This window comes from Panthera tigris, chromosome B1 (genome assembly GCF_018350195.1).
Source record: "Panthera tigris isolate Pti1 chromosome B1, P.tigris_Pti1_mat1.1, whole genome shotgun sequence".
Taxonomy (NCBI): Eukaryota; Metazoa; Chordata; class Mammalia; order Carnivora; family Felidae; genus Panthera; species Panthera tigris.
The window spans coordinates 131,919,702-131,940,596 of record NC_056663.1 but is presented as its reverse complement, the minus strand read 5'-3'; the positions used below and the strand labels follow the sequence as shown (position 1 = coordinate 131,940,596).

At 38.7% G+C, this 20,895-nt stretch overlaps 1 protein-coding gene across 1 annotated transcript in view; it reads left to right on the top strand.

The window, feature by feature from the left end:
* The window catches only part of PKD2 (polycystin 2, transient receptor potential cation channel), a 52,560-nt gene extending 40,412 nt beyond the window's left edge, over nucleotides 1–12,148 (top strand). Inside the window, exons 10-15 of the mRNA XM_042984210.1 lie at nucleotides 1,268–1,366; nucleotides 4,558–4,679; nucleotides 4,939–5,056; nucleotides 6,151–6,314; nucleotides 10,653–10,800; nucleotides 11,161–12,148. Coding sequence (XP_042840144.1) covers nucleotides 1,268–1,366; nucleotides 4,558–4,679; nucleotides 4,939–5,056; nucleotides 6,151–6,314; nucleotides 10,653–10,800; nucleotides 11,161–11,397 — 888 coding nt within the window. The 3' untranslated portion in view covers nucleotides 11,398–12,148. The remainder of the gene's footprint in view (nucleotides 1–1,267; nucleotides 1,367–4,557; nucleotides 4,680–4,938; nucleotides 5,057–6,150; nucleotides 6,315–10,652; nucleotides 10,801–11,160) is intronic.
* The last annotated feature ends 8,747 nt before the right edge of the window (nucleotides 12,149–20,895 follow it).

Below are 20,895 nucleotides of genomic sequence, written 5' to 3'. Positions count from 1 at the left end.
GTGGTAAGGAAAGTAAGAGACCAGCTCTGCCCTCGTGAAAATTCCACAGATTTGTGGGGAAAACAGACATAATCAAATACACAACTCTGAGTTCAAACCATAGTTATGTGTCAAAACGGAAAAGTGAAGGAAGAGCGTGTTAAAGAAGGACTGGATCAGTTGGGTGTGGTGCTTCAAGAAAAACCTGTTGGAAATACAAACCATTATCCTCGGGAGAGGAAAAGTTAGGAAAATGAACTAACCGTCACTGAATAATAATAGCTATAAATATGTAGCACTTACCATGCATTAGGTCCTGTCCTAAGTACTTTTACATAGATTATCTCATTAATTCTTATAAAAATCTGTAGTATTATTTCTTCCACTTTATTAATGCAAGAATAAATAAATTTTAAAATAAAGATTAGAAAAAAATTTTTAATGTTTTTATTCATTTTTGAGAGACAGAGAGAGACAGGGGAGGGGCAGACAAAGAGGGAGTCACAGAATCAGAAGCAGGCTCCAGGCTCGGAGCTGTCAGCACAGAGCCTGAGGCAGGGCTCAAACTCACAAACCATGAGATCATGACCTGAGCCGAAGTTGGACACTTAACTGACTGAGCCACCCAGGCACCCCTAAAGATTAGAAAATTTGAACAATATAGTCTTGGCAGTGCTAAGACTGAAACCCTAATGTGCTTGACTCCAAAGTCTTTGTCTTTTTCACTAAGCTTTTCTTGACCCTCTTCTGTGAAGCCTACTGTATTTCTATTTGGAGAGATCTTTTTTTAACTCTTCAAAACATGGTCTGTAAATCTCAAGTAATATATAACAACATTTGGAATAAGCATAGGATTCCACTTGTCTGTATTGATTGTTGTAATTTGAAGAACTGTGTAGAGTTCTAAATTTCTAATAATTTATGTCAAATAAAAAAATGTAGAGAACATAGACAAGCAAAAATAATAAAATAGAGTAATACCACCATCCATCAGTAAATACATCAATATTTTGTTGTATTTCATTCTTATCTTTTTTTGCAAAATGTATCACAATATATGGTTTGTAAGTAAGAAAATATATTGTATTTTCCTTTGGCATGACTTAATGGAAAAATTAATTTTCCCAAAGAATATAACAGCAAAACTATTAATTTATGACTTCTTAAGACATCAGATAACTTAAAAAAAAAACTGAAGAAAAATACATATGTCAAATTTTGGATTGATGTTTAGAAAGTATATTTAGGTTTCTTTTTTAATCTCAACTTTCCTTTGATTTACAAACAGAATATGTTTTTGGCCATCATCAATGATACTTACTCCGAAGTTAAATCTGATTTGGCCCAGCAGAAAGCTGAAATGGAACTCTCAGATCTTATCAGAAAGGTATGACAAGCCCTAATTCTCAGAATTGTTTTCATCCTCTACATATAATGAGCATTGTTTCAGCCAGATTTCCACAGCAACACTGATCCATTGTCATTGTTAAAATAAAGAGTAGATTGCCACATTTCAGGAATGATTTAAAAGTTCTCTGTCGGGGCGCCTGGGTGGCTCAGTCGGTTAAGCATCCGACTTCGGCTCAGGTCACGATCTCACGGCTCTTGAGTTCAAGCCCCGAGTCGGGCTCTGTGCTGACAGCTCAGAGCCTGGAGCCTGTTTCAGATTCTGTGTCTCCCTCTCTCTCTCTCTGACCCTCCCCCATTCATCCTCTGTCTCTCTCTGTCTCGAAAGTAAATAAACGTTAAAAAAAAAAAAAAAATTAAAAAAAAAAAGTTCTCTGTCTCAGAGCTAGAGATCGGTATGCTGTTAACTTGGACTTAAATTCTGGGAACCCGTAAACGCCCTAGAATTAAATTCTCAACAATCTCTTTCAACTCTTGAGAGCTGAGCTGCTGGCTTCATCACCTTCACTTATTTTGACAACACCTCCAGGTGGCTCTCACTTGCAGTTCCAGAATTCAGAATAAATTGGAAGAGAAAAATATGAAGACGTCTCTGCTTTTTTCTATCTCAAATACAATTTAAAAGGAGAAAAAAAAGTTTAGAAACAAATATTTTGTAGTCCACCCTTTACCCTTGATCTTCCAGAGAAGTTTTTAAATAGTCAAAGGAAAACTGTCCATGGCATCAGGCCACAGCCTAAGGGTCTGAGGACTTTCACTTACGCACGCACCCTCTCAGGAAGTTAATTGTTAGATGGAAGGGCAGGACAGGAAAGCTGGGTAACTTTGTTCTTTTCAATGTGACTTCTTTATTTGGTCTAAAGTATAAAACTTAAGCAAAAACAAATAACTACATCTGAAGTACACAGCTTGTTCCCTAACATCATTTTGCTAAGATACCAGTGGCTCCTTGACTGATCTTTTTCTGTTGGTTCAAGTCATAGGACTATGTTGTCTGTCCTGTTTGAACAGAGAACTTCCAGTTCTTAAAACAAGGTCCCTTCCATGGGACCTAAGATGTGTGTTATCCTGAATTTTGCAACAACAGCTTATTACACGTTAGCAAATCTCCAAAGTATATCCAAGCAGTCCTTACTTTGCGCTCTGGTTTTGGTATGCACAGATTTCAATTAGTTCAGTTAAATAACACCAGCCTCTCAATGCAGTTCATATATCAGTTATCACAGTATATTGACTATGAATAATAGTATAGAAGTACAAACTTGCAATTCTCACAGAATATCTTAGTTATCACAGTATATTAACTGTAATAGCATGACTATAAACTTCACTGCTGGCTCTTCAGTCTACAAATCATTACATAAGTAACAGATGTGTATCATAACCGGTGAGCATAACATCACTTCTTACAAAGTCTAGGATTGGTCCCTGAGCATCTGCTGTTCAGTTCAGGCACAGAACATGTAGTTGTGTTGCTTCTGTATCTCCCTGTGAAAAACCCATGTGACATTTTGCAAGAATGCGTGTTGGAAAAGGAGAATGGGCCAGCAAAGATGAAAGCATAGCAAAGAAACAAAGAATGACAACACTGAAAGTGAAATTCAAAACCAGTGTAACAGATTTCTAGGCTACGTAGCTGGGCGTGGAAATGTTGACATTACTACCCTTCAAGGTCTTGAATATCAATGGATAGACAGATATACAGTCAAAGAGCTTAGTGAAGCACATTTATCAACATGAATGAGGGCAGTGGTTATGAGGAAAAGGCTGACAATGTCTTCAAGGAAGTGACACTGACAAACAACTTCACATTAAAGGAATTCTTGGAGATATGACATGGAAAATGCAAAGGATAAAATGTTGGGAGCTGACCCATATTAAGAAAAGATTATGAAAGCTCCCCAAGACATAGAAAAGATGCTTACTCCATATCATATGTTATACAGGAAGAAGGCATGTGCTGTTCAGACTAGTCTGGATAATTTTTTTACAAAGAAAGAAAACATTTTAATTTTCAGTGTTTCTGAGGTTTTAAATTTCAGTGTACCAAATAAATGTTCACTTTACTGTTTTTTAAATTTTCCTAATAAGTTTATAACCAACACCAAGAAAATTTTAATGCTTTGATAAAAAGTTGTTTTTTTTTTCCCCAATATATGAAATTTATTGTCACATTGGTTTCCATACAACACCCAGTGCTCATCCCAAAAGTGCCCTCCTCAACACCCATCCCCCACCCTCCCCTCCCTCCCACCCCCCATCAACCCTCAGTTTGTTCTCAGTTTTTAAGAGTCTCTTATGCTTTGGCTCTCTCCCACTCTAACCTCTTTTTTTTTTTTTTTTTCCTTCCCCTCCCCCATGGGTTTCTGTTAAGTTTCTCAGGATCCACATAAGAGTGAAACCATATGGTATCTGTCTTTCTCTGTATGGCTTATTTCACTTAGCATCACACTCTCCAGTTCCATCCACGTTGCTACAAAAGGCCAGATTTCATTCTTTCTCATTGCCACGTAGTATTCCATTGTGTATATAAACCACAATTTCTTTATCCATTCATCAGTTGATGGACATTTAGGCTCTTTCCATAATTTGGCTATTGTTGAGAGTCCTGCTATAAACATTGGGGTACAAGTGCCCCTATGCATCAACACTCCTGTATCCCTTGGGTAAATTCCTAGCAGTGCTATTGCTGGGTCATAGGGTAGGTCTATTTTTAATTTTCTGAGGAACCTCCACACTGCTTTCCAGAGCGGCTGCACCAATTTGCATTCCCACCAACAGTGCAAGAGGGTTCCCGTTTCTCCACATCCTCTCCAGCATCTATAGTCTCCTGATTTGTTCAAAAAAGTTGTTTTTTTAAGTTTGTTTGTTTAATTAATCCCCACACCCAACACAGGGCTTAAACACATGACCCCACGGTCAAAAGTTGCAAGTTCTTCTGACTGAGACAGCCAGGTGCCCCTCATAAAAGGTTTTAAAGGTCACGGAGCAATCATAATTTTTCCTGTTGATTATTAACATCACTTCACATAGTTCAGGCTTGCATGGTCATTTTTATAATCCTGCAACTACCATGCAGAGCAAGGTCTGCACAGGTAGTTAGTTACTACTGTAAATGGATGGTAAAGTGCATGTAAAAAGAGAATAAACTAAACCAAATCTTTTCAACAGGGCTACCATAAAGCCTTGGTCAAACTAAAACTGAAAAAAAATACCGTGGATGACATTTCTGAGAGTCTGAGGCAAGGCGGAGGCAAGTTAAACTTTGATGAACTTCGACAAGATCTCAAAGGGTAAGAATCACTCTTTCTGAGGCCCAGGGAAATTCTTAATGGAAAGATAAGTTCTTGGTGATAAGGATATTTTTGGCCCAACCACTTACTCATAGAGATGCTCTTTTTTCAGAGTAGGTGTCTTTCTGGCACATATTAATAAGAGAAGAGCTGGCCCTGATTCAGCAATTTCTCCTTTATTCCTGCATTTTGATGTCCCTTTGTTTGTACTGTACTATGTACACAAGTGATTTCATCTGTAACCTCTCAATAATTTCAGGAAGGGCCATACTGATGCAGAGATTGAGGCAATATTCACAAAATACGACCAAGATGGAGATCAAGAACTGACCGAACATGAACATCAACAGATGAGAGACGACTTGGAAAAAGAGAGGGTGGGTCTCATTTAGGAGAACATGATTTGATTCAGTACCCACAGTGTTTCAGACACCATGCTAAGTCATGGATTACTGAGAGTCTTTCTCCTCTCTCTGTCTCAATTCATGTTGTAATGCCCAGCTTATTCTAAAAAGGATATATAACATAATAATATGTAAAAATGCAATAAGTTGGCATCAGTGTAAAACAATCAAAATGAAAAAATGAGGTAAAACAAAAGTGAAATATAAAACTAGACAGGAAGCTAAAAATGCTTCCATAAAAATACATGTATGTTGATTAAAGATTGGGCTATAAATCTGGCCCTAAGTTTTCTGGCCATCAGCTTCAAAAGGGAAACCTGAATAGTCACACACCTCACTGTGTCCATGAGAGTGGAGGAAAAAAGATTCCCAGGAGATGTAAAGCTAATTGTTCTTTAACATTTATAATGAAACAAAACTAACTACTGCCTTCCATTTGAATACTTCTTATGAAACTGTTAGAAGTAAACTCACATGGTCTTTTATAATCAGAAAGGATAACTAAAAGCTTTAACATTAACATTAAAAATAAATGGTTAAACGAACCAAAAAATATCCATTGTAATTGAGGTACAGAGAATGCAGGTGAATACTATATTCCAAAGTTCCTTCTCTATGAGGAGTAGTTTCTAAACTCTGCCCCACCGAATGGTGCCAGTAAGTGAAAAACTTCCCCAGGCATAGTGAAATCACCTTTCACAAGGCTGCATTTAGTCAAAATTTTTACTGTAAGATTATATCCTTCCAACTTTGTGGCTATTAAATGTGTTATCTTTTATGAAAAGGTGATAATATATTTCTTCCTCTACCTTTTTCTCTGCTTTGTTCTATTTTTAATGTTCTTTCTTGTCCAAACAAGTTAGCAGTCCCTTGCTGGTCATTAAGACCTGTTTTGAAAATTTGCCAATCCATGAAATTTACAAGTGTGGGAATCACAGTCTGGTGTTAGCCACAAAGAAATCCTAGGTAATTGGTACATACCCATTTGCCATTTGCCCAAGCCCTCAGTGAAGCTCTGTGGGGACTGGGTGTTCTCGCTCCTCACCCAGTGATCCCATGTTCTTCAGGAGGATCTGGATCTGGATCACAGCTCTTTACCACGTCCCATGAGCAGCCGAAGTTTCCCAAGAAGCCTGGATGACTCTGAGGAGGATGATGATGAAGACAGTGGGCATAGCTCCAGAAGGAGGGGAAGCATCTCCAGTGGGGTTTCTTATGAAGAGTTTCAAGTGTAAGTATAAAGGAATTGGCAGGATTTGTGTTGACAAGAGTTTAAATGAGATAAAGCAGTTTCTCCCACCTCTCTCAGTTTAATTCTTTCCATTACTAATCATCAGTTTCTTTTTTTTTTTTTATAACTTTTAATGTTTTTTTTTCAATAGAAGTAATATGTTCCTTACAGGAAAGTTAGCAAATAAATAGAAGAAAACATTACGATCTCTCCTATTCCCGCTAACCCAAAATGTAATTTTGGTGTTTGTATCTCCATTTACATGTTTTTTGTTTTTCATGTGTTTTTTGTTTTTATGGCCTAGCACAAGGTATATCCCAAAGAATGTTCCATGAGCACCTGAGAAGAATGTATGTACTACTGTTGTTAAGTGGAGTGTTCTATAGGCGTCTTTTAGGTCTTTGGTTTATAGTGTTACTTAAATCTCCTATTTCCTGTTGTTCTGGCTAGTTTCATCTACTTTCTGAAAGTGGGGTATTAAAGTCTCCAACTATTATTATTAAATTGTTCCTTCATTTCTGTAAGGTTTTGCTTTGTGTATTTTGGAACTCTGTTGTTAGGTGTATAAATGTTTATAACTGGTATATCTTTCTAATAGATTGACCCCGTTTTCATTAAAAACTGTCCTACTTTATCTCTAGTAATTTTTTTTTTGTTTTAAAGTCTTTTTTGTCTGATATTACTATAGCAACTCCAATTTTCTTATCATCGCTTTTTGCATGATACACCTTTTTCTGTTCTCATTTCCAGTCTGTTTGTATCTTTGAATCTTAGGTGTGTCCCCTGTAGACAGCATATAGCTGGACCTGGTCTTTTCATCCAGTCTGGTAATCTTTGCCTTTTGATTAGAATATTTACTTCATTTACATTTAATGTTATCATTAATATAGTTGGACTTACAACTACCATTTTTCTTCTTATTGTTTTTTGAATGTTTATTTTTGAGAGAGAGGATGTGTACACACACGTGAGCAGAGGAGGGTTAGAGAGAGAGGGGAACTAAGGATCCAAAGTGGGCTCTGTGCTTACAGCAGACAGCTGGATACAGGGCTTGAATCCATGAACTGTGAGATCATGACCTGAGCCAAAGTCGGATGCCCAACTGACTGAGCCACTCAGGGGTCCCTTATTTTTTATTTTCTGTAGGTGTCATATCTTTTTTTGTCCTTCTTTTTCTCCTTTGTTGCTTTCTTTTACATAAAGTAATATTTTCTAGAGCTACATTTTAATTCCTTTAATAATTTTTTCACTACATTTTTTAGTTATTTTTTTAGTAGTTGCTCTAGCATGTAATATATACAAATTGATTTATGAGGATCTACTTCAGATTTATATTAACTTAATCCAAGGCGATATAGAAATATTCCTATATAACTCCTCCCCTGTTTTGTGCCATATTACACATATTAATCTATGTTACAAATCCAATACAACATTGTCATAATGATCACTTCATATAATTTTAGGTCTCTTACAGGAGACAAGAAAGAAGAGAAAGTATATATTTATAGAGTTTGTTATATTCTTTTTCCTACTTACCATTTCTGGTTCCCTTCATTCATTCCTGTGGGTTCACGTTACCATCTGGTGTTATTTCCATATTCCAGTACAACTTTGCTCTTACCCCTCTTTTGTCCTGCTACTGTCAAATATATTATTATATTTCTGTATGTTATGGGCCCAACAATACAATTGTGTACATATTGTCTTACACAATTGCTTTTTAAATCAGTTAAGAGGAAAAAAAGGAAAAGAAACATGAATCTGTACTGCCTTTTATAGTTACATAATTAGCTGTACCCAGTGCTCTTCGTTTTTTCATGTGGCTTCTGATTACTATCTGGATCACTTGATGTCAGCCTAAAGAACTTCCTTTAGTATCTATTCTAAAGCAGGCCTGCTAGCATGAATTCCCTCAGTTTTTTTTTTTATCTGGGAATATTTTTATTTTCCCTTCATTTTTTTCTGGTCTCCATTGTTTCTGATGAGAAGATAGCTGTTAATCTTACTGCTAAGATTAGCAGTAAGATCTTAGCAGTCTTAACCTCAGCAATTTTACCTTAGCAATCTTACCTCAGTGTTATACATGATGAGTCACTTTTCTCTGATACTTTCAAGATTTTTTCTTTGTCTTTGTCTTTCAGTATTTTGACTGATCTGAGTGTGGATCTCTTTGCAGTTATCCTATTTGGAGTTCATTAAGCTGCTACAATGTGTAATATTTTCATCACATTTAGGAAGTTTTCAACCATTGTGTCTTAAAGTATTTTTTTGCTGCTTTCTTTCCTTTCCTTCTGGGATTCCTACCCTGTGTTTGTTGGGGTGCTTACAGGTATCCTACATTTTTCTTCACTTTTTTCCTCTTCGGCCCTTCAGATTACATAGCTTCTATCCATCTGTCTTCAAGTGTGCTGATTCTTTCTACTGCCAGCTCAGATCTACTGTGGAGACCCTTAAGTGACTTTTTCATCTCATTTATTGTACTTTTCAGCTCCAGAATTTATATTTGGTTCTTTAAAATAATCTGTATCTCTTTGTTGATATTTTCCAAAGCAGACCAGCTTCATCTTAACTGTTTATTACCATAATCTCCATTGTTTTCAAAAGCACTCTTAGGCTTAGCACTTTGTTCCAAATAAAGACAGTTCTCTTGGGGGGAAGCTTTGGAGCTCTCTGTTCTGTGGCCTGACTATCCCCTGGGCAAAACCCCTGTGCTACTGCTTCAGAGAGAGGGGCAGGGACAGTGGTCTACTTCCCAGAGTGATACCCCTGTTTCATGAATCAAGCACTGGGCTGGGATGGCAGCCTTCAGTCTTCTCAGCTTGCCTCTCCGGGCATGGAAACTCCACCCTATAGTTGGCAGATGAGTGGAGGAAGAGAGCCTCATAGCTCGCTGCCACTCTTGTCTGGATTAGATCCTCTGCAATATGGATTCGGGGGTGGAGGCACAGGGATGAGAACTGCGCAGCCCACCCCTTCCTGTGAGATACCAGAGCCCCCCACTGGGAGTAGAAGGGAGTGGGAGTCCTGTGTTCATTGCCTAACCCAACTGGAGTGGCACTTTTGTCACGCTGAACTGGGGGAGAAAGAGAGGGAGCAGACTCTCTGAAATTCAGTGGATTTTCTTAAATAAATGCTTCTTCATTTGCTGTGTACCCTTAAGAAAATGTCCAGAGTTTTGAAAAAAATTTTTTTGATAATTTTCAACAGTTGCGGTTGTTTCACTGGGAGAGGGCTTACAAAGCCCTCCTGTCACCATTCCAGAAATTGTCTCCTATTTCTATGTTTTTAAAGCATTTACATAAATTTTTTTATTCAAAATAATGGGATCACTAGTGAACAGTGTTTTCTAACTGCTTTATTTACTTAATATATTGTAAATACCACTATTCCATTAAATATTCTATCACCATACAATTTCTGGTATCTCCATAGAATTCCATTGTATAGATGAAAATAACATATTTGAAAATTTTTCTATTAATTATTTAATGTAACCATTTTTCAGTGAACCACTATTAATAAGCAGAACTCTAATGAATATGCTGGTAGCCCAAAAAATCACACATATACTTACTTCCTTCGGAAAATTTTCAAGAAGTGGAATACCTGAATAAAAGCTAAACATACATAAGACTTCTAATACAATGTTGACTTGCAGAGAATTTGTGCCAGTTAGCATTCCCATCAGCAATATATGAGTTTATAGCTAAAGTTTGAGACGGCTGATTATCATCTTGTTTAAGAAAAATATCTTAGCACTTCTATTTGAAAAGCCAGCTGGGGAGCACCTGGGTGGCTCAGTTGGTTAAGTGTCCAACTCAGCTCTGGTCACCATCTCACGGTTCGTGAGTTTGAGCTCCGTGTTGGACTCTGTGCTGGCAGCTCAGAGCCTGGACTCTGCTTCAGATTCTGTGTCTCCTCTCTCTGACCCTCCCCCACTCATGCACTGTCTCACCGTGTCTCTCAAAAATAAATAAATGTCGGGGCGCCTGGGTGGCGCAGTCGGTTAAGCGTCCGACTTCAGCCAGGTCACGATCTCGCGGTCCGTGAGTTCGAGCCCCGCGTCGGGCTCCGGGCTGATGGCTCGGAGCCTAGAGCCTGTTTCCGATTCTGTGTCTCCCTTTCTCTCTGCCCCTCCCCCGTTCATGCTCTGTCTGTCTCTGTCCCAAAAATAAATAAAAAACGTTGAAAAAAAAATTTTTAAATAAATAAATAAATAAATAAATGTAAAAAAATTGTTTAAAAAAAATGTTTTTAAATGAAAAGCCAGCTGGGGTGAAAAGGCAGCCCACCACACAAGGTGGCTTTCCCCCTCTCACCTGTGGTGTCCTGCAGCCTGGTGAGACGAGTGGACCGAATGGAGCATTCCATCGGCAGCATTGTGTCCAAGATTGATGCTGTGATCGTGAAGCTGGAGATCATGGAGCGGGCCAAACTGAAGAGAAGGGAGGTTCTGGGAAGGCTGCTGGATGGGGTGGCGGAGGTAAGTGGTCATCTGGCACAGAAACACTGATTCTAGAAAATATCAGGGTAGTCATATTTTGTAGTGTTTCATCTGAGAGGTTTTCTGAGATGTCTATAACTGCAGATCAGTGCAGATCAGATGATAGTCTGGAGGTATTACTTTCTTAATACTGTTCGGATGGTTCTGCCTTCACTGAAGGGTAGAATTAAGTCAAAAAGTCACTCCAGTAGCTCAGAGAATTGCTATATATGCTATAAATCGCCAGTGTTATTTAATGTTGACAGATTATTTGGCCCCCTGATTTCCTAAGGCAATTTCTAAGTACAAAAGTGTGCATCCCCCAACCCCCAATATCCTGATCTCTTTTTCCTTTGTTAGGATGAAAGACTGGGTCGTGACAGTGAAATCCACAGGGAGCAGATGGAACGACTAGTGCGGGAAGAGTTGGAACGCTGGGAGTCTGACGATGCAGCTTCCCAGATAAGTCATGGTTTAGGCACGCCGGTGGGACTGAATGGTCAGCCGCGCCCCAGAAGCTCCCGCCCTTCTTCCTCCCAGTCTGCAGACGGAATAGAAGGCGCAGGTGCAAATGGGAGTTCCAATATCCAAGTCTAAGATGTGTGTTAGTGTGTGTTCCTAATAGGGGAGAAAGGGCTGTCCTGAATGGCCAGAGCAAGTACACTATTTATATGCCCTGACCACCATATGATGCTGGTCTTTGTGACCAACTGTTAATTCTTCTGCACTTTAATTTATTTTAGATAAACTTTGCCCATGGATCAAAGAAGATTTTTTTTTCTCATATAAGAAACCTAGGTGTAAATATTGAGTACAGAAAAAAAAAATCTTTGTAAAGTACATGGAGTGGTCTGCCCACTTGCTACCATGGATGAGTCTTCTCAGTGGACAACAATGTAGCCTTTAAAGCTAGGAGAGAATTGTCAAAAGCCTTCTGAGTTTTATTTCCAGTCACAAAAATCAGTATTGTCATTTTTGCCCAGTGCGTGAAGGGAAAGTAGGGGCATTCTTTCCCACTCGGGCTTGGTTTATGGACATAAAACATAGCTTGCTTTAAAGAAAGGAACCCTTTGTTTCAACTACCTTCCTGGGGCAAACATTTCCAAAAGATGAGCTGGAAAAGAACTATGAACCGTGGAATGGGTATGTAGTCATTATGCTAGAATGTGTATGAATGGTGAAGATACATGTTGAATACTGTGCTTTTTTATCATTGTATTATAGTTCATGTCCGTGGGAATAACTGTTTCATTTGTTCATACTGTTTTCACTCTCATTTAAAATGAGCTGCGTGATGGGGCGCCTGGGTGGCTCAGTCGGTTGAGTGTCCGACTTCAGCTCAGGTCATGATCTCGTGGTCTGTGAGTTTGAGCCCCGTGTCGGGCTCTGTGCTGACAGCTCAGAGCCTGGAGCCTGCTTTGGATTCTGTGTCTCCTTCTCTCTCTGCCCCTCCCATGCTCATGCTCTGTCTCTCTCTGTCTCTTAATAATAAATAAACGTTTAAAAAAAAATAAAAAATAAAATGAGCTGCGTCAAACCACCAGATTGATTGTAGGTTAAAATGTCATCTCTAGCCATGACATAGGAAAATTAGAAGGAGCCCTGTCACTCAGTTTGACTTTTTCTTTCTTTCTTTCTTTTTTTTTCTTTTTATGTTTATTTTTGAGAGAGAGACAGACAATGAGCAGGGGAGGGGCAGAGAGAGAGGGAGACACAGAATCTGAAGCAAGTTCTAGGCTCCGAGCTATTAGCACAAGAGCAAGTTCCAGGCTCTGAGCTGTTGTTAGCACAGAGCCTGATGTGGGGCTTGAACCCACAAACCCTGAGATCATGACCTGAGCCGAAGTCAGATGCTTAACTGACTGAGCCACCCAGGTGCCCCATCAGTTTGACTTTTTCTTATAATTAGTTTAGTATAAAGATTCGTCCATATATTCTCTTCCCGCATGGTTCAATTTACTTGCAACTGAAATGAACGTTGTAACTAATCTGGGAAAGCCGACTTCCTAAATGTTTTCATTATGTACTGAGGGTTTTAACTCAGCAGATATGTTCGTTTGAAACAAAAATTTACAGGAGTTTTGAAATTCATATGCAAACATTATAAAACTGAAGTTTGAGTTTTATGCTGTTTTAAGAATATGGAACTCAAATAGTCTGATTCAGCAGTTCAAAACTTGAATGTATAATCTAAATGGAGCTCAATTTTAATGAGAAGGAATTTCTGGTATTGAAAATCCATTCATGATCAGAACGTATCAGTCACAGTTTGAGTTTGCAGCAGTTTTTGGTTTGTTTGTTTGTGTTTTCATTAGGAGAGGGTCCCACCAAATTTATAGAGAAGAGATTATTTCTCAATAAAAAATAAAAAAATCTAATTTTTCAAAAGTGTTGAATGAGGTGACCTTTTGAGAGAGCTAATGGGACAAGCAAGAGAGAATGCGTTGCTGGTGAATTAACTCTGACTTGGAGAACAACAGAAGGGAGGCCTGAGTTTGAATGCCTGGCTTTAAGTCGTTTACGTGATTGATAGAATATGTCGGTCAAATCTTCAGTTAAAGCCTGAGCAAACAAACCTGCCTAAGCTGGCTTCTATAGAAGTGATACGCATTGGGTTTCTTTAATAGTTATTTCTCATGCTTTATTTCCATCTTTACTTTCTTTTGAATATGCTACATGAAGTTCTTTATTACTAGGTACTGAAGTTTGCATTCCAGGGATATTGAGTGTACGTATTTATGTGTGTGTACCATGTTGTTACATGTACAAACTTCAATTTGAAGTGCAGCCATTATGTGGTATCCATGTGTATTGACCACGTGCCATATATTAATTATGGTCACTAGAAAATCTTTTTATGTACTTATTATCATCTTGTTTCTCATTTCACCTGTACGATTTTACAAAATTCTTTCTTTTTACCCATAAGTTACATACTTTTTTTTCTCTTTAGTCATGGAGAATTCCCTCCTTTTCCCTCTCCTATCATCTTCCCCTCTATATCTGTGATTTTAAGAAGATGTTACATATGCAAGTCTCTCGACAATTGAGAATTTCATTAATGTGTAATATTGAGCACTTTACTTCTTAATAAAGACTTGGTATAATAACAGATGTAATAGTTGTCTGTTTCCTAAGTAGAAGCAGCTGGGGTAATTTGCCTTGTATCATGAGACTAATTACTAAAGGTTTAGACTTTGAAACAGGCATCTTCTCTTTTATGTCCAAAAAATATGATTGACACATTACTTCTTCAGCAGTATGTACCTTCATTAAGTTATTCTGATGACTGTATAGTATTCCCTAATGTGCAACCACATTTTACTTATGCATTTCTGTAGTGAATAGTTGGTTTTAATATTTCTGTTATTTCAAAATCTTTGAACGTTAATGTTAATTCCCTCGTTGACTTTTCATGAGTTCCCCCATGGGTATATAACAGGAGTCAGACTGCTGAGTGCCAGGCCTATAAATATTTAATTTTATTCAGAACTCTCAGGTTGCCCTCCGGAATGACTGCATCCGTCCATGATTCCACTACATGCATGAGATTACCAGTTTTATACGTCCCCTCACCAGCATCAGTCCCATCCAGCTTCCTGCTTTTTGTTAATGGCATGGTTTTAAAGTGAGGTCTCATTTTATTTTGCATTTCTCTGATTCCTAATTCCTAAAGTTGAACATCCCCTCATATAAATGTTCAACATTTGCGTTTCCCTTTTGGTAAGCTGCCTATTCAAACCTTGAAACTCTTACACTTTGATCTGATGGGAAACAAGTATGTTTTTGTTCATTGCTTATTTTTCTATTGGGTCATGGTCTTTTTTTGTTGATTTCCAGAAGTTCCTTGCGTGGCTTAAATATTAATACCTTATCAGTATTGGACTCTTGTTAATATTTGCTTGTTAATGTCTCTCAACTGACAACTTTGTCAATATTTCCTTAATTTTTATATAGTAAAATCAATTTTTTTTTTTTTTGCTTTATTGTGTTTGGGGTTTTAAAGAGACCTTTGTAAGATCAAAAACTTTTATTTATTAAACTTAGTTTTATCTTTCACATTTAATACATCCCAAGAGTAAATGTGTATAAGGCCCACAGGTATTTTTCTCCAAATAATGAGCCAGTTTTTTATTGAATAAGTCACTTTACCTTACTGGCTCATGATGTCATTTCAAGGTCATGTATAAACTCTTTAGCCTTTTGCAAACTGATCTATGGATATTCTTGCACAACAATTTTTTTTTTTTTTTGGTAAGGTCTTTTTTTTATTATGAAATTGACTGAGCTACTTTTGTGAAACTTTATTTTTCCATGCAAGTGTTCGAACAAGTTTGGTGGGCTCCTATTAGAGGGAGGACAGAGAAAAAGTTCCCACTGGAATTTAATTTGAATTGCATTGAATTTATTGTTTAGTTTGGGGACAACTGACATCTTAACACTATCAGAAACAATTCTTCACTTATTCAGAACGTCTTTAATGTCCTTTAAGTGTTTCTTAAAATTTCTTAATGATCCTATGTATTTATAATATGGTTTTATTGGTACTGTGAACAGAATCTTCTATTATATTTTCTAGTTGGTTACTGCTGATATAAAGGGAAATTACTAATGTTCTATAAATTAATCTTACATGTAGCACATGTGTTGAACTCCTTCACTAGTTCTAATAGATTCTGTATTGATTCTTTGGGTTTTCTGGGGGTAAGGCTAGTTCATTTGTAAGGACAGTATTATGCTGGAGAATAGCAGTAAGACTACACATGCTTGTTTTGTTTCTGGTATTAATGGGAATGTGTTTTAGTGTCCTAAAATAAAAGTCAAGACAAGGACTTGAGTCCTTTGGGAGGTGATACTAGGAAACAGGAGCAGGAAACAGAATGAGCCAGGAAAGGAGGAGATGCAAGCATACTGGTGTGTTAATGAGGTAGGCAACAGAAGCTCAGTTCCATCTCTGGGAACCCTACAGAATGCCTCTCATAATTCCCCGTCTGAAGAACACTGGGCTGAGGCTTTGTCCTGATCCCTATTGGTGGAGGGGTGAACACCCCACACTTTCAGGCTACACTTGCACTGGGGCTGAAGAGTTTCTTTCAGCTTTGGAGGCCTCACAGCAGGAAAGTGAAGAGATTTGTGGTGCAGGTTTGAGGTGGGATGCTATCGACGTGATCTGAGCTCACTTGAGCTATCCACTACAGCTGCAGCTGAAATCAGAGGTGCCAAGGAGGTATGCCACAGAGCACCAAAAACATCTCCTTCATCCACCCTTTGCACCACTCAGATCCATTTGTGTCCACGTAAAGTCCACTCTGGACTTTTTGAGGGAGCCCAGCTATGATCTCTAGAAAACATACTACAGGAGGGTTAGTGGAACTGACTCGTCCCCATTGCTGCTGCTGCTCACAAGGCCATAGTTACTCCTTATCTCCTCTACCACCCTTCCTAGAGTTCCTCATTCTTGGCCAATACTTCAGCTCTACAGCATTGCTTGTTTGGTGCAGTGATCCACACCCTCATTGCTGAGGGCTCAAAGTCCTTGTCCTTTACCAGGCTGTGATTGCCTGTTTAGCATACCAGGTTACCTCTGTGAATTCTCTGCCCCATTATACAGCAGTAAAGTCTAGCTTCTCCTAACAGAGTTGACCAATGCGATACCTGCTTTCTTTGCCTACTGATCACCAGTGTGCAAATCTCAAAGTGTCTAAGTGGCAGACAGTTTGAGGTTCAGTGGAACCCTCACTGTATTCCCAGGTAAAAGTGTGCTCGCTTCATGAGGATTTAGGAGCTCCAAAAGAGCAGAGCCTCCAGCTGCAGACAGGGAAGCACAAATCCTGCAAATGGGCTGAAGGAAATGATACTGAGAGAGGCCAATATCACTAGTATGTAGACCTGTATAGTGTGACTACACTATAAATGCTGGGAACAGGAACTCTTGGTCTCATACAGGGACCGGCAAACTTTCCATAAAGAGCCAGATAGTAAATATTTTAGGCATTATGGGCCACAGTAGTCTCTGTCATAACTCCTGTGCCATCATAGTGCAAAAGCAGCCATGGACAATACTAATACAAATGAGCGTGACTGTGTTTCAGTGAAGTTTTATTTACAAAAACAGGCAGTGGGCGGGATTTGGCCTGCAGGCCATAGTTTGCTAACTCCTGGTTTAGTGCATAGAACATGTCCTGGAGAATGGTGCTCTTGTCCCTGCGCAGGGTGTCATCCATGAACTGGCACTAGCATGACGCTAATAACCAGTGTGATGTCCTATGGGATGTAGCAGTAATAGCGAAAATGTATTGAGGACATCCTATGAGCCAAGTACTTCTAGGCACTTTACATGCATTACCTTATTTGATCTTCACACCTCTAGAGAGATAGAAACTATTAGAATCCCTATTTTATGGATAGGAAAGATACAGACTGGGGCACCTGGGTGGCTCAGTCGGTTTAGCACCGACTTCAGCTCATGTCATGATCTCACAGTTTGTGGGTTCAAGCTCGACGTCAGGCTCCATGCTGACAGCTCAGAGCCCAGAGGCTACAGCCTGCTTCAGATTCTGTGTGTGTGTGTGTGTGTCTGTCCCTCTCCTGCTCACACTCTGTCTCTCAAAAATGAAAACATTAAAAAAAAATAAAAAGAGAAAGATACACATTAAGCTAAATAAGTCCATCAAGGTCACAAACCTGGGTGACACATGAGTAACTGTAGAGAGGCGGCCAAATCATCACCAGCTGTCACTTATGAGAGTCCCATAGGTGCTGTTCTTGGGGGATTTACCAGGTGCAAGAATGATTCCTCAGCTTAAAAAAAGTTTGAAGATCAGGTGATGTTAATGAGCTCACTTAGTTCTAGATGTGAGTCCAGTATTTAGGTGGATACAAAATATATGCCTTTAAAGGCAATTGCCACACCGATTAGATCAAGATCAAATTATAATGAATGTAGGGTTAAATGACCTTAACTGGTTATTACAATCCTAAATCAGTATAATCCCAAAGAATCACCTGGAATTCCTATGCTCACTCCTCAGAGATTTCTCAACAGATGGGGAAAAAAATAGCTTTTTCTTTCTTTCCTTCCTTCCATAAGCATCCAGATAAGCATCCATCAATGGTCATTCTTACCAGGCAAGCTTGGGAAACCCTGGGTAACCGCAAAGAAATGTGGAATCTCACAGTCACAGAGTTACTCCAATTTAGAATAGAGGTATCTTATAGTCATATTGTTCAATGGGGACAGAAAGTAGGCTGCAACATGTGAGTCACATTTTTTTAATGTGTATAACAAGAGACAGAAGGCCAGCAGGTACAGCAAGACAGTAGCTATGTTTGGTGGGGTTCCAGGTTTTCTTTGGGATCTTTATTCCACTGAGAATAAGCACAAACCTCGGACGGTGAGGCAGTTACGGATTACCTCCTGAATGGACTTGGTGAGGATGAGCTCTTGCAACGATTCAGGTTTGCTTGACACACAAATTCCTATGGATGTAGTGGACATTGTCTAAATTAGCCTTAAATCCTAAGCCCAAAGAATCCTCTGATTTCAGTTTCACACCTGAGAGAAGAATGTCACAGGTAAATGGCTACGTAACATTTTACTGTTTAAATTAGTAAACTGGTGCTCTGGTTTACCAATCCCCTTCTGAGGATGGCTCATGTGAATTAATTCCTCAGAGCATAATGCCCCTTGCATACACTGAAAAAAATAAAGTCCCAATTCCTAAACATGCAAAACACACTCTCCCACAAACCCAGTGAGGCCTCCCTCATCTCAACTGGTAGCCAAATCTCTTATGGAAGAGTAAATTATTAGGAGGCAACATATTTGTTCTGTAATACAGAAACAGGGTTTCAATAGAATATCTTGAAAAGTATCTTAGTAAAATTACCAGAAAATTTCTTAGAAATCTGGTTCATCAACATTTTAACAGCTGAGGCATCATCAGGAATGGCCATCAGGACATCAGCATTGGCGAGAGCCCAAGCTTTTGGACCCAAGAATGGCATCTGTCCCAGCTCTGCTAGTCTGATCTGGGGCGCACTGAGCAGGCACTGGGGAGGCCTAAAGATTTCATATAAATACGAGTAATGCTGCTTTTCAAATATATGTAAACATTGAGGTATTGAGGTTAATGTAATTCAAATCTAAAGACCATGAAGAATGGCTTCCAAGACGAAGAAACAGAGGAGTATGTCCACTGCCCCTTCAACAACTCTCTTCAAGCCACCCATTTTCCTTTCCTTTCTTGCTGCCTCACCTAACACACCATGGAGCCTTCCACAATGAGTCTTCCTGCACCCTTTTGTAAAAGCCCCACGACAGCAATGGAAAGAGTATAAACAGTAGCTAACACTTCTCATTTATTCCTGAGATTGCCTTTCTTTTTAAAATTTTTAACATTTTATTTTTTGAGAGACAGAGAGAGACAGACTGTGAGCAGGGGAGGGGAAGAGAAAGAAGAGACACAGAATCTGAAGCAGGCTCCAGGCTCCAAGCTGTCAGCACAGAGCCCAACTTTGGGCTTGAACCCAAGAACCACGAGATCATGACCTGAGACAAAGTCAGATGCCCCATCAACGGAGTTACCCAGGTGCCCCAGGTTTCTTTTACTTTAAACCAAATTAATATATCTTCTCCCATTACGGATTAGTTCTTCTGACATCCAAGAAAATAAAAACAAAATTCAAAAGGATATAGACATAGTCTGATTTCTAAATTTCTATAAATTAGTATGTTCTTTTATACTTTATAGGATATACGCTTTTACGTTACTTTTAAAAATGGTCCTTAATTTAAAAACCGTTAAGATGGCAAATTTTATGTTATAGGTTTACCATAATAATTAAAAACAGAATTATATAAAAAGGATATAAGGAAATTGCACTATAAAAGGATGATAGGTATAAGAGGATACATTTAAATTCTTTTTTATTTCATTTTTTAAATGTTTCTTTATTTTTGACAGAGTACCAGTGGGGAAGGGGCAGACAGAGGGGGACAGAAGATCCAATGTGGGCTCTGCTCTGACAGGCTGACAGCAGCAAGCTGGATGTGGGGCTCGAACTCAATAACCACAAGATCATGACCTGAGAGGATGTCAGACACTGAACCATGACCCTCTTTCTTATTTTAAAAGTGAGTGTTAATATATTGGGCTGCTTTGTTTCTTCTGTTAAGTGTATTTTGTGTGTGAAGCACAGATATTACTCTCTGTATAATGGGAGAAGACTGTATACAGAGAACTATGAGGAAGCAGAGTTATACACCAAGAACAGGAAAAACTGATTAACCCTAATGGTCACATAATAGGGTAAAAAGAGTGTGTGACAACATGTTACAAGACAGTGCATTAATGAAGTATCATTAAAAAAAGTTTCTGAAAAATACAATGTTATGAAATATATATATATATACACATATATATACACATATACACATACACACACACAAACACACACACACACACACACACACACACACATATATATATATAATGTTATGTCCCTCCCTGGACTGATATTGTGACAATATGGCAGGGCACCCAATGACACTAAGTGATACTCCAAGATGACCAGTTGCAAAGGGTCCACACTGGTGATTCTCAACCTCAATTCTGAAAAATGTTTACTTTCATAAAAAGGAGGATTCATTGCAATCCGATCCCCTGGAGTGGATCCTGGAATGACTAAGCATGTTAGTGTAATCTGAATAAAGTGTGTAGTTTAAGTAATAGTAATGTACCAATGTTAACTTCTTACTTCTGACATGTACCATGATATATAAAATGTTAGTAAGGAAAGTTGGGTAAAGTATATCTGGGAATTTTTCCATACTACCTTTGCAACTCTTCTGTTAAATCTAAAATTATTCCAGAATTAATACTTCATTAAAAGGGGGAGGAAAGGACTTAAGTAAGGCTGGACCTATGCACACAGGAACACAAAACATGAGAACAGCAACAAGGAGGAGTATACAAGCATCATTTCAGAAATAGCACAGAGAGAAGGAAGTAGTGATCGGGAGGGGGCATGCGGCGGGCATCCATGCACTGCTAACGTCCTGTTTCTTTGCCTAGATTGGTAGTTCCACCAGCA